The sequence below is a fragment of the Meleagris gallopavo genome, chromosome 5 (genome assembly GCF_000146605.3).
Source record: "Meleagris gallopavo isolate NT-WF06-2002-E0010 breed Aviagen turkey brand Nicholas breeding stock chromosome 5, Turkey_5.1, whole genome shotgun sequence".
Lineage (NCBI taxonomy): Eukaryota > Metazoa > Chordata > Aves > Galliformes > Phasianidae > Meleagris > Meleagris gallopavo.
In genome coordinates, this window is record NC_015015.2 from 39,866,026 (window position 1) to 39,878,774 (window position 12,749).

The 12,749-nt window shown below is 35.6% G+C and overlaps 1 protein-coding gene across 1 annotated transcript in view; it reads left to right on the top strand.

The window, feature by feature from the left end:
- Positions 1-61: 61 nt before the first annotated feature.
- Positions 62-12,749, top strand: part of TSHR (thyroid stimulating hormone receptor) — a 48,733-nt gene continuing 36,045 nt past the window's right edge. Inside the window, exon 1 of the mRNA XM_003206650.4 lies at positions 62-396. Within this exon, the coding sequence (XP_003206698.1) occupies positions 233-396 (164 nt within the window). The 5' untranslated portion in view covers positions 62-232. The remainder of the gene's footprint in view (positions 397-12,749) is intronic.

Here is a 12,749-nt window from a genome sequence, read left to right on the forward strand (position 1 = left end):
GCAGCGACCCTGCGGGGAGGGACGGGGTAGGCACCGGGGGCCGGGCGGGGTAGACGGAGCCTTCTCCATACAGCTGGCGAGCAGGGTTCTGAGAGCCGTCCTCTGGTCCCGCTGCGGGAAGGGGCGGGTTGTCCAGCAGAGGTGCCGCCTCTCCCGAGCTGCTGCTCTCGGTGGGCTGTGCCCTCTTATCTCCTCGGGAAGCGAGGGACAGAGTGGGAAAGAGTGGTGAAAGATGCTGTGGCTGCCTGTCGCCTTCCAGTTGGTGCTGGTGCTGTGCAGCCAGGGCACGGAAAGGTGCCCGTCAGCCTTCTGCGAGTGCTCCGACTGGGATGACTACAAAATTACTTGCAGGGACATCCACTTCATTCCCAGCCTTCCAGAGGACACTCAGACCCTGTGAGTAAGCTGTGGTGGGTTAGGAGGGGTACGAGCTTGTTGCAAATATTCTTATTTTGCAAGCATGAGATACTCTGAGAAAATGCTCTGTGAGAGGTGTCAAGTGGGAAAGTGGTGTAACTCACCTGGGCAGTGAAACACAGTGGGAAACAGCAGTGAAGAGGATCTGTGTATGCCTGGCAGACCTAAGAAAAATGCCCCTCAAGCCTTACAGAGTTGTGAAAAGATTCTTGATTGCTGGACTTCAACAGTTCTGGGTGTGAGATGGTAAAATTAATGGCTGGACTGTGTGTGAGCTAAGAGGGGAAGACTGGATTTTGTATATCCCATGTATGGGGGAGGAGAAAGGGTAGATCAAACAGTTTTACAATGCAAAAAGAATAGGACTTGTATGTACCACCTTGCAAACAGTTTTCTGTAAGCTTCTGAGCACTTTCAGCATCTTTGTCAAAGCCTGACAAAAAGAATCCATGGGAGCCAGTAATCCCAGTACACTGAGTGGAAAATAAAGTACTTCAGAAATACAGAAGTGTGGAGCATGTAATATGCAACGAGTTTGGGACTTGCAAAAGTGATAGACATTTCAGAGCAATTCAGGTACCCAGCAGTAGTGTTTAGTTCTATTCCTGTTACCTTAAGGTATCACATCTGGATTCCTGCTAACAGTCCAAAGAATGTCATGTGCCCTATCTGTCAGCTCTGTATCTGCGTATGGGACAGAAACTGTGGGGAAATGGAAATGACAGAAGTCATCTTTAGCAAAGCAGCTGAATGACTGTCTGTCTTTTACTTTGTAAGTCACAAAAAGTTTCTAGTCTCCAAGAGGAAATTCATTTATTAGCAAATTACTTTCCAAACAAATAAATAAACTCTGACTCATTTAACTATGAGATAAAACCATTAGAAGTTGATTATTTTATGTCTAGATAAAGATTCTTGGGACTTTATTTTAAAATATGAGCCATTAATGTATTTGAAGGTATTTGAATGGGCTTCTCAAGTTCTTTTAACACCTAACAGTAAAGGCTTAGCAAATTAATCACTTATCTGAAAAGACAGAGAATAACTGATTTGTGATGTGTACATTGCTTATGTATGACTTTTTGGATTGTTTTTTGTTTTGTTGTGTTGTTGCTGTTTGGTGTCTTTATTTTTCTTTTTTTTCCCCCCTTTCTGGATAGTACAATGCAATTATGCAAGTATTGCGATTGATAAAATTTTAGATTAAATATTTTTTATGTTAGACATTTTACTTTTGTATATGCAGTTTATTTATCTTCAACATGTAGTAAGGTTACCGTATGTAACATATAGTATGTTCCCTGAAATCTACCATGACAAGGTAGAAAATAAAGCAGCTTCAGTTTACAAGAGAAATATGCTTTCGCATAGGCTTTTAAAATAGTTGATAGTAACAATGAGATCACGTAATGGAATTGGATGCTTTCTCTGGAAATGCTGGTTTGAGGACTGAGAAGTATCTCTCTGTACACAGCCTCAGTGGGCTGTTGCAGTTCTAGGGATATAATCACCAGTTTAAACACTAAGGAACACTAAGATCATATGCTGCTGTTTAAAAACAAAATAAAACAAGAACACACAGTGAAAATCTTATTTCCATGAAAAGAAAAACAATTCTGCTAACAACAATTGTATTTTTACGGTGTGCAGTAAGGTAGAACATGGAATGTACAGCCTGATTTGAAAATAGATAAGAAAATTCTCCAAGAAAATAAGGAAAACACAGCTCTTTTCAAAGAATTTGGTTTGTAGTTTTCTCTCTGGATCAAGTGTGTACATTTTCTCTCTATTATCCGAATGACAGAAGTCTGATGTATATTCTGTTGTCTCTTGTAACTTTGCTTCTGTGTGTGTGAAATCTCAAGACAGCTTATTTTAAAATTTTCTTATGTGGCTATTCAGTTTTGTAGAATTTGGAGACTCTGTAGCTGGGAGACTCTAGTGAATCTAGGAATGCTTTGCCAGTTTTCGAGACGATAACTCTTTTCAGTGCATGGGATCTTGAAACTCCAATTAAAGTTTCATTCCAATTATTCAGTTGAGGCTGTTCTCATTTCTCGGTCCTACTTTAGATGAGTGGTGTGAGTTGTTTTTATTTTTAAACAAGTTGTGCTTACAAGAAATAACAAAAATTGTATATTTCCAAATTCAGCTAGTGAAAAACTGTTGTGAACTTCAGCCAGGAAAGAGTGTTGGTTTTAAATTTATTTTAATTTATTTGTCTAAATATAGTTGATGTGATTGCATATCCAGAGTGTCTGAATGCACAGATATTTTTCTTGGAGTTGCTTTTTTTTTTTCTGTACAAGATTTCAAGATTTTCCTCTTTCCCCTTTCCTCTTTCCTTTTCATCTGTCTGTGCAGTATAGACAGACCTTGCTTCATTGGTTGATGTTGAAGATTATATATCCATACCATGCTATTGTCGGAAAGCAGGTCTAAGTAGCATTGAAATATTCTGCTAAATAATATGAAATTAGGTATCAGTACTTTCGTGGTAGGTGTATTTTCACATCTCCGCACAACTGGCAGCTGGCCTTGTCTGGCCTCACATTACCCCTTTCTGGCTCTCATTTTCTTCCACCTATGTCCATTCTTGGCTCTACTCCTCCTTTACACCATGGCAGGATGTATATAGTAATGACGAGATCCCTGTCCCAACCTCACAACTGGCAGTGCTTTTCTCTTTCACTAGCACAGAGCTAGGGCAGAGCACTTACTATTAGTATCACCTCTTCCCTGCTTCAGGTTGCTCCTAGTTCCTTCTCCGATTTTTCTAGTAAGGTACATGTAGATATCCTATAGTCATGATGAACAAGATGCCATAAATTCATGCCATTTTTATATTCTATAAATTCTATTTTATATTTATTTCTCCTTAATAGTCTACCACCAGCAATTACAGGTAGCTGAAAAGAGAAATCTTACTATTCACCCTGAGAGAGCCTGATGCCCTTAAAGTAGGAATTACATAGATCAATTGTAGGGAGACTGAAACCTATAGAATACTGTTTGATTTTTTTTCATTTCCTATTAAATATGCTATGGAGGCATAGATTTTAAAGCCAAGAGAATGCTTTTTGGTCATTGGTTCTTGCATTCTGCATGAAAAAGATCATAAAACATCCCAATAGCTACAGATAATTAGAGCTCTTGCTCCTTTGTTTGCTTCTTTGTTTAGAAAAATCATCTGCTGATTTTAAAATAATATTAACAATAGTCACATACAACTCTTGACAAATTGTTCAAATGGTTGAGAATCCATGATTTTTTCTATTTTGGCTACTGTTGTGTGGCACGAAGAATTGCACTTAGGTATTGAATTTCTCACTTTCAATTGCCACTATTATGGTGCCAACCTCTCCGTATTGACTCCAAGAAACTCAGGCTTCTAATTTTGATGCTCTGAACTGCACATAAGGACAGTGCCAGAATTACCCTAGAGCAACTAGGGTATTTGTATTTGTTTTCAGTAGAAATTCAAGCAGTTTTGAAGTAACTTCCTGTGTAATTTTTTTCTAAGAGTCCTCTAGTAAATCTTAATAGTATTGTAATTGACTTTTTTTTACATTTTTCTATGTGTTCATAATGTTTGACGTATGTTTAAAGAAAAAAAAATGGGGTTCAGAGGTCTTTCTGAATTTTAAAATGTTTCTGGTCATTTACAAATGCCTCTAAGATTTTTTAGGCTTGTTTCATTTCTGTACGTATGATCTCAGCACAGAGGTTTTCTTCATCTCACAAAGCCAGATGTCACTTTTTAGTTCGTATAGAACTGCAGGAAAACCCTTAAATGACATTTGAAATATAATTATTAACTAAAACATGCTATTCTGTAATCTTTACTCAGCTGGTTAGATTCCAGTCCTTATTCCCAAATAAACCTACAGTGAAAACTGGTCTTTACTGGAAATACAGCTTACTGTATCTACTTTTTAACTCATACCTCTGAAAAGAAAATGAAATGAACAAGAAAAAAGCTGAAAAATAAAAGCTGTAGCATATGCAAATGGTTAGGAAGTAGGACTAGCTAGAAAAGAAGACATAATTTTTGGTGGAGAAGAAGAATATTTTCTCTTTCTGTGAATCTGTACCGAAAAGGTAATGCTGTAGATCATAGTTGTGATTTTCCAGTCAATACGGATTTACTTATTCAAAATTATATCAGGAACAAAAATCTTGTTCTGAACTACACAGATTCCAAAATTGTCATCAGGATTGTCTCAGCCTCAGCTGCACTGATGGAGCCATGTGCAAGTATGATAAAATATTGCAATGGAGATAGCCTCTGAAGATATCTTTGAATAATATTTTCTTTGTAATTGTCTTTACCCATAAAGAAGAAATAAAATTATTTCCTGTTTTAGCCTTTGTTCATTCTCTTGCTGTGACAGACACTTCCACTTTTCCCAGATTGCATCTTTTCTGACGGAGGAAGGAAAAGGATTTTCACCATTGCAGAGGTTATGCAGGAACATTATATTTTGTGTAGTTTGCATTATCACCGTGCAAATTCCCTAATTAAATGTGTAAAGATACAACTGCATATTTAACATGAGTCTTTTGATATGTGGAGTCTTTTGATAATGTTTCAGTAAATATTTCCTTTCTAATAAGCAGGTCTGATTTGAAAGTAGTTTACTTCATTCATTCCTGAGGGAAATTGTCTGTACTGACTCTTTGGAGTGTCCTAGAATATAACAATTTTAGAATTATTTTACAGTGGATATAGGAATGACATTATGAGCCCACTCTTTTATTACCTTTCAAAGGTCGTGTGAGCAAGGGAAGTTCATGATGTCTGAAAAAGGCAAATATCATGCATACCATTAAGACTAACAGGAGGATCCAGGGAAATAAAACTGGTGGCTCGTATATATGTATGTACTCTTGAACATCCTTTTTCAGGTGTTATATATGCTACATCTTCAGTTAGGATCTATGAAGTGGCAAAACAATTATATCTGTTTTGTTCTTTACTTCTATCTTAATAATCCTCAACATTCATTTTGCCTTTTTGACCTCTGCTGAGCAGCTGGCAGCAATTATAGGCACTTAGTGGTCCTCTAATTAGAAACAATGGTAGCCAGCAATTACAGTCTGTTCTTCTAGGAGATAAACCTCATCTGAGGTTTTCTGAAATTTCATATTCCCATTTGAACTTTTTTTTAAGGCTGTTAATAGACTCTCAACTTTATACTTCAGAAATGCATTTGGAGTGCGTCCTCTATCCTGTGCAGCCAGAGTGAGGCAGGGGGCCTTTTTGAGCAGTGGGCTGCAGAGGGGCACACATGCCAGGTAGAGCTGCTCCAGAGCGGGCCAGAATAAATCATCCTGGTCTTTACAAAGCATTTAGGTGTGAGCTGACCAAAAAAAAGCTTTCTGAACAGATGTTACTAAGCTTATGCCAGGACTTTTAGGAAACCATTATTCAGTCTTTATGTTTAAGTATCTCATTATCCATTAGAAAAAATAGCTTAGACTTTTATGCTGTGACACAACCTTTCTTACAGATTGCCATTCAAAACATCAGTTTTCATTAAATGGGGATATACTAAAGGTAAATGTTGTATATTTTGTTACATTTGTTACAAACAAACTCAAAAGAATTCTGTAAAAGTAATCATTGACACCCTCTTTAGATCCAGGCAGATCACACACTGCTTTGAGATCAAGAGAGAACTAGTACAATTTTAGCATATGTCAGCAGCTCATTATCCATGCTGAAATTTAAATTGCAACAAATTCACTCTAGGTGCTATCACTTGCTTATTTCAGTCAGAAGCACTGGATTTTCCAGAATCCCAAATATTATTTCTTCTCATTGTCTTGGTTAAGGTAGTAGGGCCCTAGAAGGAGTGCAGAATCTTTAGTAGAATAAAATCTGCTGGTGTAAAGTGGGATTTTTACATATATGAACATTTTTATTTCTTAAGTAAAATATTTTTTGTACTCTTTAAAATGTTGGGTACAAATTAAGAGGCACATAAATGTAGCTGACATGTTGCTGTGCTATTAGAAGTCTCCAACTTAATTTGTTAGGGCTTTTTTTTTGTTGTTATTCTTTGATATAAATCCTGTAAATATTGAGGATGTGTGAGGGCAGAGTCCAGGAGAACACAAAAACACATGTTTAAAGTTAAGATTTTGAGGAACTGAAATTGTACGCTGTACTTCTCATTCCTGTTTTGGTAAATCAGCACTTGACAGTAGCCTGTCTGCAGTACATGTGAAATTATTCCATTATAGGCATTTAGATTTCTTTATAACATTTCCTGAAATGATCCTGTTTTCAAAACACAGTCACTTATTTTTTAAACACTGTGTTTAGATTCTGTAAATGCATGTTATGGTATATACCAAACATTTATTGATTTTGCAAAAACGTAAAACATCTGTGTGAGTCAGATTTGTGAAAAGTTGCTTTCTTAACTGATACCAACAGAAAACATACTATTCTTAGCTGTTAGCAAAATACTCTGTAAACAACTCCAAAATAGTTAGAGCATTTTCTAATCTTTAAGCTTTTTCTTTCCTTTTAGATTTATATCAATAAACTGCTTCTCATCCAGGAGAAAGCTGTTGTGCGCTTGTGTGCTTCTGAAGAGGAGTGGGTTGGAAATTAAATGTTAAAAGAAAACAGTGTAATGAAAACTGACTGCAGCAGCAATTCAAGATTCAGTGAACTGTATCACTTACAGAATCAAACCGTTAAACATCTGAAATATTTTCTGAAGTTAGAGTTTTCAAGCCAAGGTGTAAAAACCTAGTGAGATGATCACAACTAATTTTCATTTTAGACAAAGAAAAGACAAAAATTAGTTTCTACCTGCCAAATTACCCTTGTCTTTTGTGATCACGTGAAGTACTGTCATTTAAATAAGCCTCTTCTTAACATCTACAAAATAATCATTTGTAATCTCTCTGGTTTTTTTTGTGTTAAGCAAACTAAATATGTAATTAAAGCATACTGAGATAATGATTATTTCTACTCAGAATAGGAATGTTTCTTTTTTTGCACTTGAACAGTTCCTAGCACTGGCTGTGGTTCCATGCCATTACAAAGGAAGTCAGAGTGATGAGAGGAAATATAAGAAATGGGGGGGGTGAAATGTATTTATTTCAAGTCTAGACTATTCTAGTATTTCTTGTCACCTACTCTCACTCATTCCTATCCTTCATTTGGTAGTTGAGATGTGTATGTGTTGCAAAGCAGTACATAGTTTGAAAACAATTTCAAGAACCCCGAGACCATTTTTTTTTTTATGACTTATTTTTGTCAAGTGCAAAGTTACTATATTTACTTACTTCCATTAAAGTAGTGAGATTACAGAATGCTATGCCTTTTAAAGAAAAATACGTAGCTAAATTTAATAACATGAATGAGATTTGAGAGAAAAATTTAAAAGCACATTTATGTAAACTGCAGTATTTTGGAAGCATGTTATGTTGTACCAGGCACATAAAATTTATTAAATGAGAACTTGGAAGACAACTGATATTTTAATGAATTTGGTGTGATTAACAATATTTGGTATAAAAGTATAATCAATTACTTTAAGAAAGCTTGTGTCCGGCTTACTTCAGATATAGTTAAATACTTTTACACATGAAAGCTTAGTGTTATTTGAAAAATAAACAAACTTCAACTAAAACATTGTTTTCAAAAAGAGTAGAGTTTTAAAGTAGTACATACAGAATATCCAGATACCGCAAAAGGTTAAGCAAAAATCTTGTGAGAAATACAGCCAGTGAATAAATTCCATGTCTTTGTTGTGTTTTATATTCAGATGGGATATCCCATCATGTACTTAACTTGACTTCTTTCTTTATTTGATGCAGAAACAGCAGTTATATACTGGGTTTATGAGTACCTGGTGTACCATGGAGTTCATTGACAATTTCCTTTGAGTAATATTACATGATATCATAAACTGAAATAAGCTGATAGTTTCAAAGTTGACTCCCAGTTTTGATCAGAACTCATTTTATGAGCATGTTTGTAGGCTTGGAAAAAACTTCCTCTGCAAAACAAGTGCTTAGATTATTTTTAGAAGTTTGGAGGTTTTTTATCTTAATATTTTCCGTACTGATACATTGTATTTCCAACTTACTCTCTGTTCAACTTTGCTTTGAATAAGGAGAAAAGACTTAAAACATCTTCATAATGAGTACAGTTGATTGACAGTCTTAGTGTCTATACATAAAGCCAAACACAAAGGCCTTATAAAGACCTTAGAACTGGGCAGAGCAGTTGTGCATGATTTTTGTAGTGACCAGTTTCAATTTGGCATAAATTAAAGTGCAACTAGCCATCATTAGTCACCATTTATAATCTCATTTATATCCCATTTAAATTTTCCTTTAAGTTCTTCAAATTTTATTAGCTTTTACTGGTTTATATATATGTATATGGAAGCATTATCTTCACTATGTTATCTTCACTTCATCTTACTATGAAAGAATAATTCTAATTTACATCTCGTCCAGCCACCATTGTGTAGCACTGAAAAGCACACAAAACAAAACATTAAGCAATTATATAGGTTCCTGTTTGTTTGTTTTCTTCATATTTTAGAAGTTTTTTCCTCAGTTAACATCCTTCTTTAGATTTCTCTGTGAGTGTAGTTCCTCACAGAATTCTTCCTTACCACTTTTTTGGGTAGTTTCAGTATCTCAACTGGAACTCAACATCTGTCTTGTAGACATTTATATCACATTATTTTTTCAACACTGACAGTTCTGAAATCTATTGTATTTCATTTTGTTTGCTGGCAAGTGGCAAATAACATTTAGCAGAGTCAGCACTTCTTGCGAAGTCTTCATTTTTTACTTACATCCAGCAAGAAAAAAATCAGTGATCACAAACTGAGCAAGAACAAGTTCATTAATTATTGACTGGTATTTTCTGCTTGCTAAATATTAGTAAGTAAGGAACCTGAAATCAATTCTTGTCTCTCTGACAGCACCCCTATGCACCTTGGTGTATAAGAAGAAGTTATATAAGTTATAAGAACTTATTTTTCTCACAGAATGCTAACCAAACTCTGACCAGAACACTTCTGGCTCTAGCATTTCTTTAATTTTTTAGAGTTGTGTCAGTTTTGACATACAGTTTATGACATTCCTTTGGACTTCTGCTTAACTGTGGGAAAGCAGCTATGCAGTCCTCTACTGAATTCCTGAGTGGTTTCCTACTTCTAGCATTACTTTGCTTTGAGTCTTTTTGACAGTTCTACCACGTCGTACGTAATACTAGGGTACCACCCTAGTAGGTGGTAATCATCTTCTGGTCAGCTAAGTGCATTTCACGTTGTGACTTGCCTTTTCATCATTGTTTTTGCTCCACTGGGAGACTACTATTAATTTATTTCAGAAAAATAAAAAGAAATATCGTTAAAATGAATAGTTAAAATTGCTAGAATGAAGCAAATATGAATTGTTAAAAATGAATTGTTAAAATTAAGCAAATATGCGTAAGCCTGAATTCTTCACAGTCCTTGAACCTGAATTCCTATTAGTCAGAAGCAGGGTGGTTCCTGTGCAGGTACAAAATATTTTAAAGTCTATACGCTTTACAAACCAAAACAACAAGAAAACAAACAAACAAACAAACAAACATCAAATGAAATTGTTTTTTTCCGCACTGAGGAGTAACTAGGCTAACTGTGAGAAACAATTTTTGCTGAAGATTGTTTTGGAACGTCAAAGGAATCAAAGAGGGAGGTGTTTCAGTCATTAGTTGGATATTTGAAGCACTTGATTTTTTACTAAGAAACTGCATTCTAGGCTGGCAGATGTTTTGTGCAGAGAAAAGCAAAAGCACAGCATTCTGAACAAGTAGCCTAATGTCTTATGAGTTTTGTTCAGGTTCCGTTTTCCTAATAGATGCAATGTAAAGCCTTTCAGGGACATGCAGAATAAACTTAGCTGCAAATATCAAAGGAGAAAGAAAATTTTAAAGCTTCAACTAAATTAGAAATCAAAGACCTGTGAAAAGAAGAAATGCAAACTAAATGCCATCATAACTTAAAATGTTTTACTGAAATATTTTATTGCTATTTTAAAAACAACTCAATTAGTAAAAACATGATTTGTTTACTTCTGCAACTTTTTCAAATCTTGATAGCATATTAATAATGAAAATGACCTCAGACTTTTGATTCTTGTTTTTGAAAGATTTTATGGAATGTAAACTCAAGCCTTTTTCCAGATTTATTACCTACTGAAGCTTTCAATCTGAATGAGAAAATAAAAGTAAAATGAAAGGAAGTTCTCAAGTTAGTGTCATCTTTTCCTTAATATAAAAAGGATATTAAGTGAGCTATTAAATATGTAATTTATTACTTTTACTCTTTTGCTCACATGGAAAAGTAATGTATATTTTCCTGATAAACTTTTTTCATTTATTCTTAAAAAAATATTAAAAAATAAAAATAAAAATATTACTTTCTTAGTGAAGACTCTGCAGATTGTTGGATACTGGACTCACTTGCTAAACTGCAAATTAAAATATGCATGTTTAAAGAAAATTTCTAATGCATGCAAGATAGGAAGAATCATAGGCAATTAATATAATGAATTCTCAATTACTTATAATCTGCTCACACTGTATGTCAAGACAGGAGCTGACATAAGAAGCTGGAAGGCTGGGGAGCTGGAAGCCCTGACCTGCCTTCCTTTTCTAGCTCTGGGCTTTAAATTCCAAACTGTCTGGTCATTCCACGGTTAGGATCGTATTAGCACAGCTGGATAAGCTTGTGATCATCATTTTATGCAGTTAGATTGGGCTAAAAACTAAACTAAAGCTATTATATATAATTGCTGTCATTTTTGATCCAACACAGACTGCTCTGGTTGAGAGTTTTCTCAGCTTCTCTTCTTTTCAGTCTTGGAATAACTACCCATCTCACAGCTTTCTACATACCACTGGTTAGTGTTACTCCTCCAGCAATAATCCACAGATTCATAGCTAGGAAACAGGGACTGTTTTTCTGCAAATTTTTAAACTGCTTTAGGAGGTGGGTTACAATTTGCTTTAATGTATCAGTGCACAGGTTCTTCAGCAAGAACTGAGGCTTTGCAGATGGCTATACACAAAGGTTGGCTTAAAAATTTGCACCTAACTCTATGGCCATTGCACTGACTCCATTTCATGGTTTGCATAAGCATTGACCGTGAACTGTCTGCTATCTGTTAACTCTGCAAGTAGGTGAAGAATTGCAGTTAGGTAACACCAATTACTTGGACACTATGTGCTCTATATGCTATTATTTAGCAAATCATTTATGTAGTAGGTATAATCCATAACTAGTGCTGTTTTAGATTTGTTGACATTCTCTGAAACTATTTCACTTCACAACCAAGTTATTGTCATGAAGTGTACTATTTTTGATCTCATCAGCCTAAGATTTCTTTCTCTTAATACTTCGTTGTCCTTACACTTCACACATCTTGTGCCACCTATGGTTTCTTGTCATATTTGCTGAATTGGTATATTTTTAAACTCCAGCAAATAGATAAGAAGAAACATGATACTCCCCGTTCCAAGCTATAAATAAATATATGAGCTGTTTAGTTAAAATACATGGCTAAGTTACTTCATTGTGCTATTTTTGAGATAACAGAAGCCTTATTTAGGAAGTCATAAGTGTAGGTCTATTTCATACTACAGCAACTTTGATAGCAATGGATTCATGTATGTTATCCAGAATATCCATTCTTTTCTGACAGGGTGTAAATTTCAGGCATGTCAATAAAAGATTAATGTGAACTCACTTAGCCTATATGTAGCTCACTTCGTCATGTGGCAAAGATGGAGGTTGAATGTTTGACTTAAAAGCAGGAGATTGAGAGGAGACTTACAGTAGTGTTTAAATTCTTTTCTGGGATATGGGATTGCAGGTTAAGTACTAATCTCCGTGATGATTGGTGTGAGAGGTAAGTATGAAGTTGTGAGCCAACATCTCCTAGATGAAGAGGACCAGAGGGATATAAGACAGGTTAAAAGCAAGCCTAGATAGTTGCAAATGGCTTAACCTATATTTTTCTTGGCTTCTGGATTCTAGCAGTCTCCAGGAGAAGTCTGAGGACAGCCTCCCAATGCAGATCATGATACCATTAGCACTATTTATGGAGCATGCTGCTGGCTCATGCTCAACTCAGTGTTCACCAGGAGCCCTAGATCTTGTTCTCCAGCACTGCTTTCAAGCTGGGTAGTCCCAGCACATACTGGTGCCTGAGTTTTTCTCCTCTAGGGGCAGGACTTTATGCTTCACCTTATTGACATTTGTGTTTCTGTCAGCTCATTTCTCCAGCCTGCCAAGATCTGT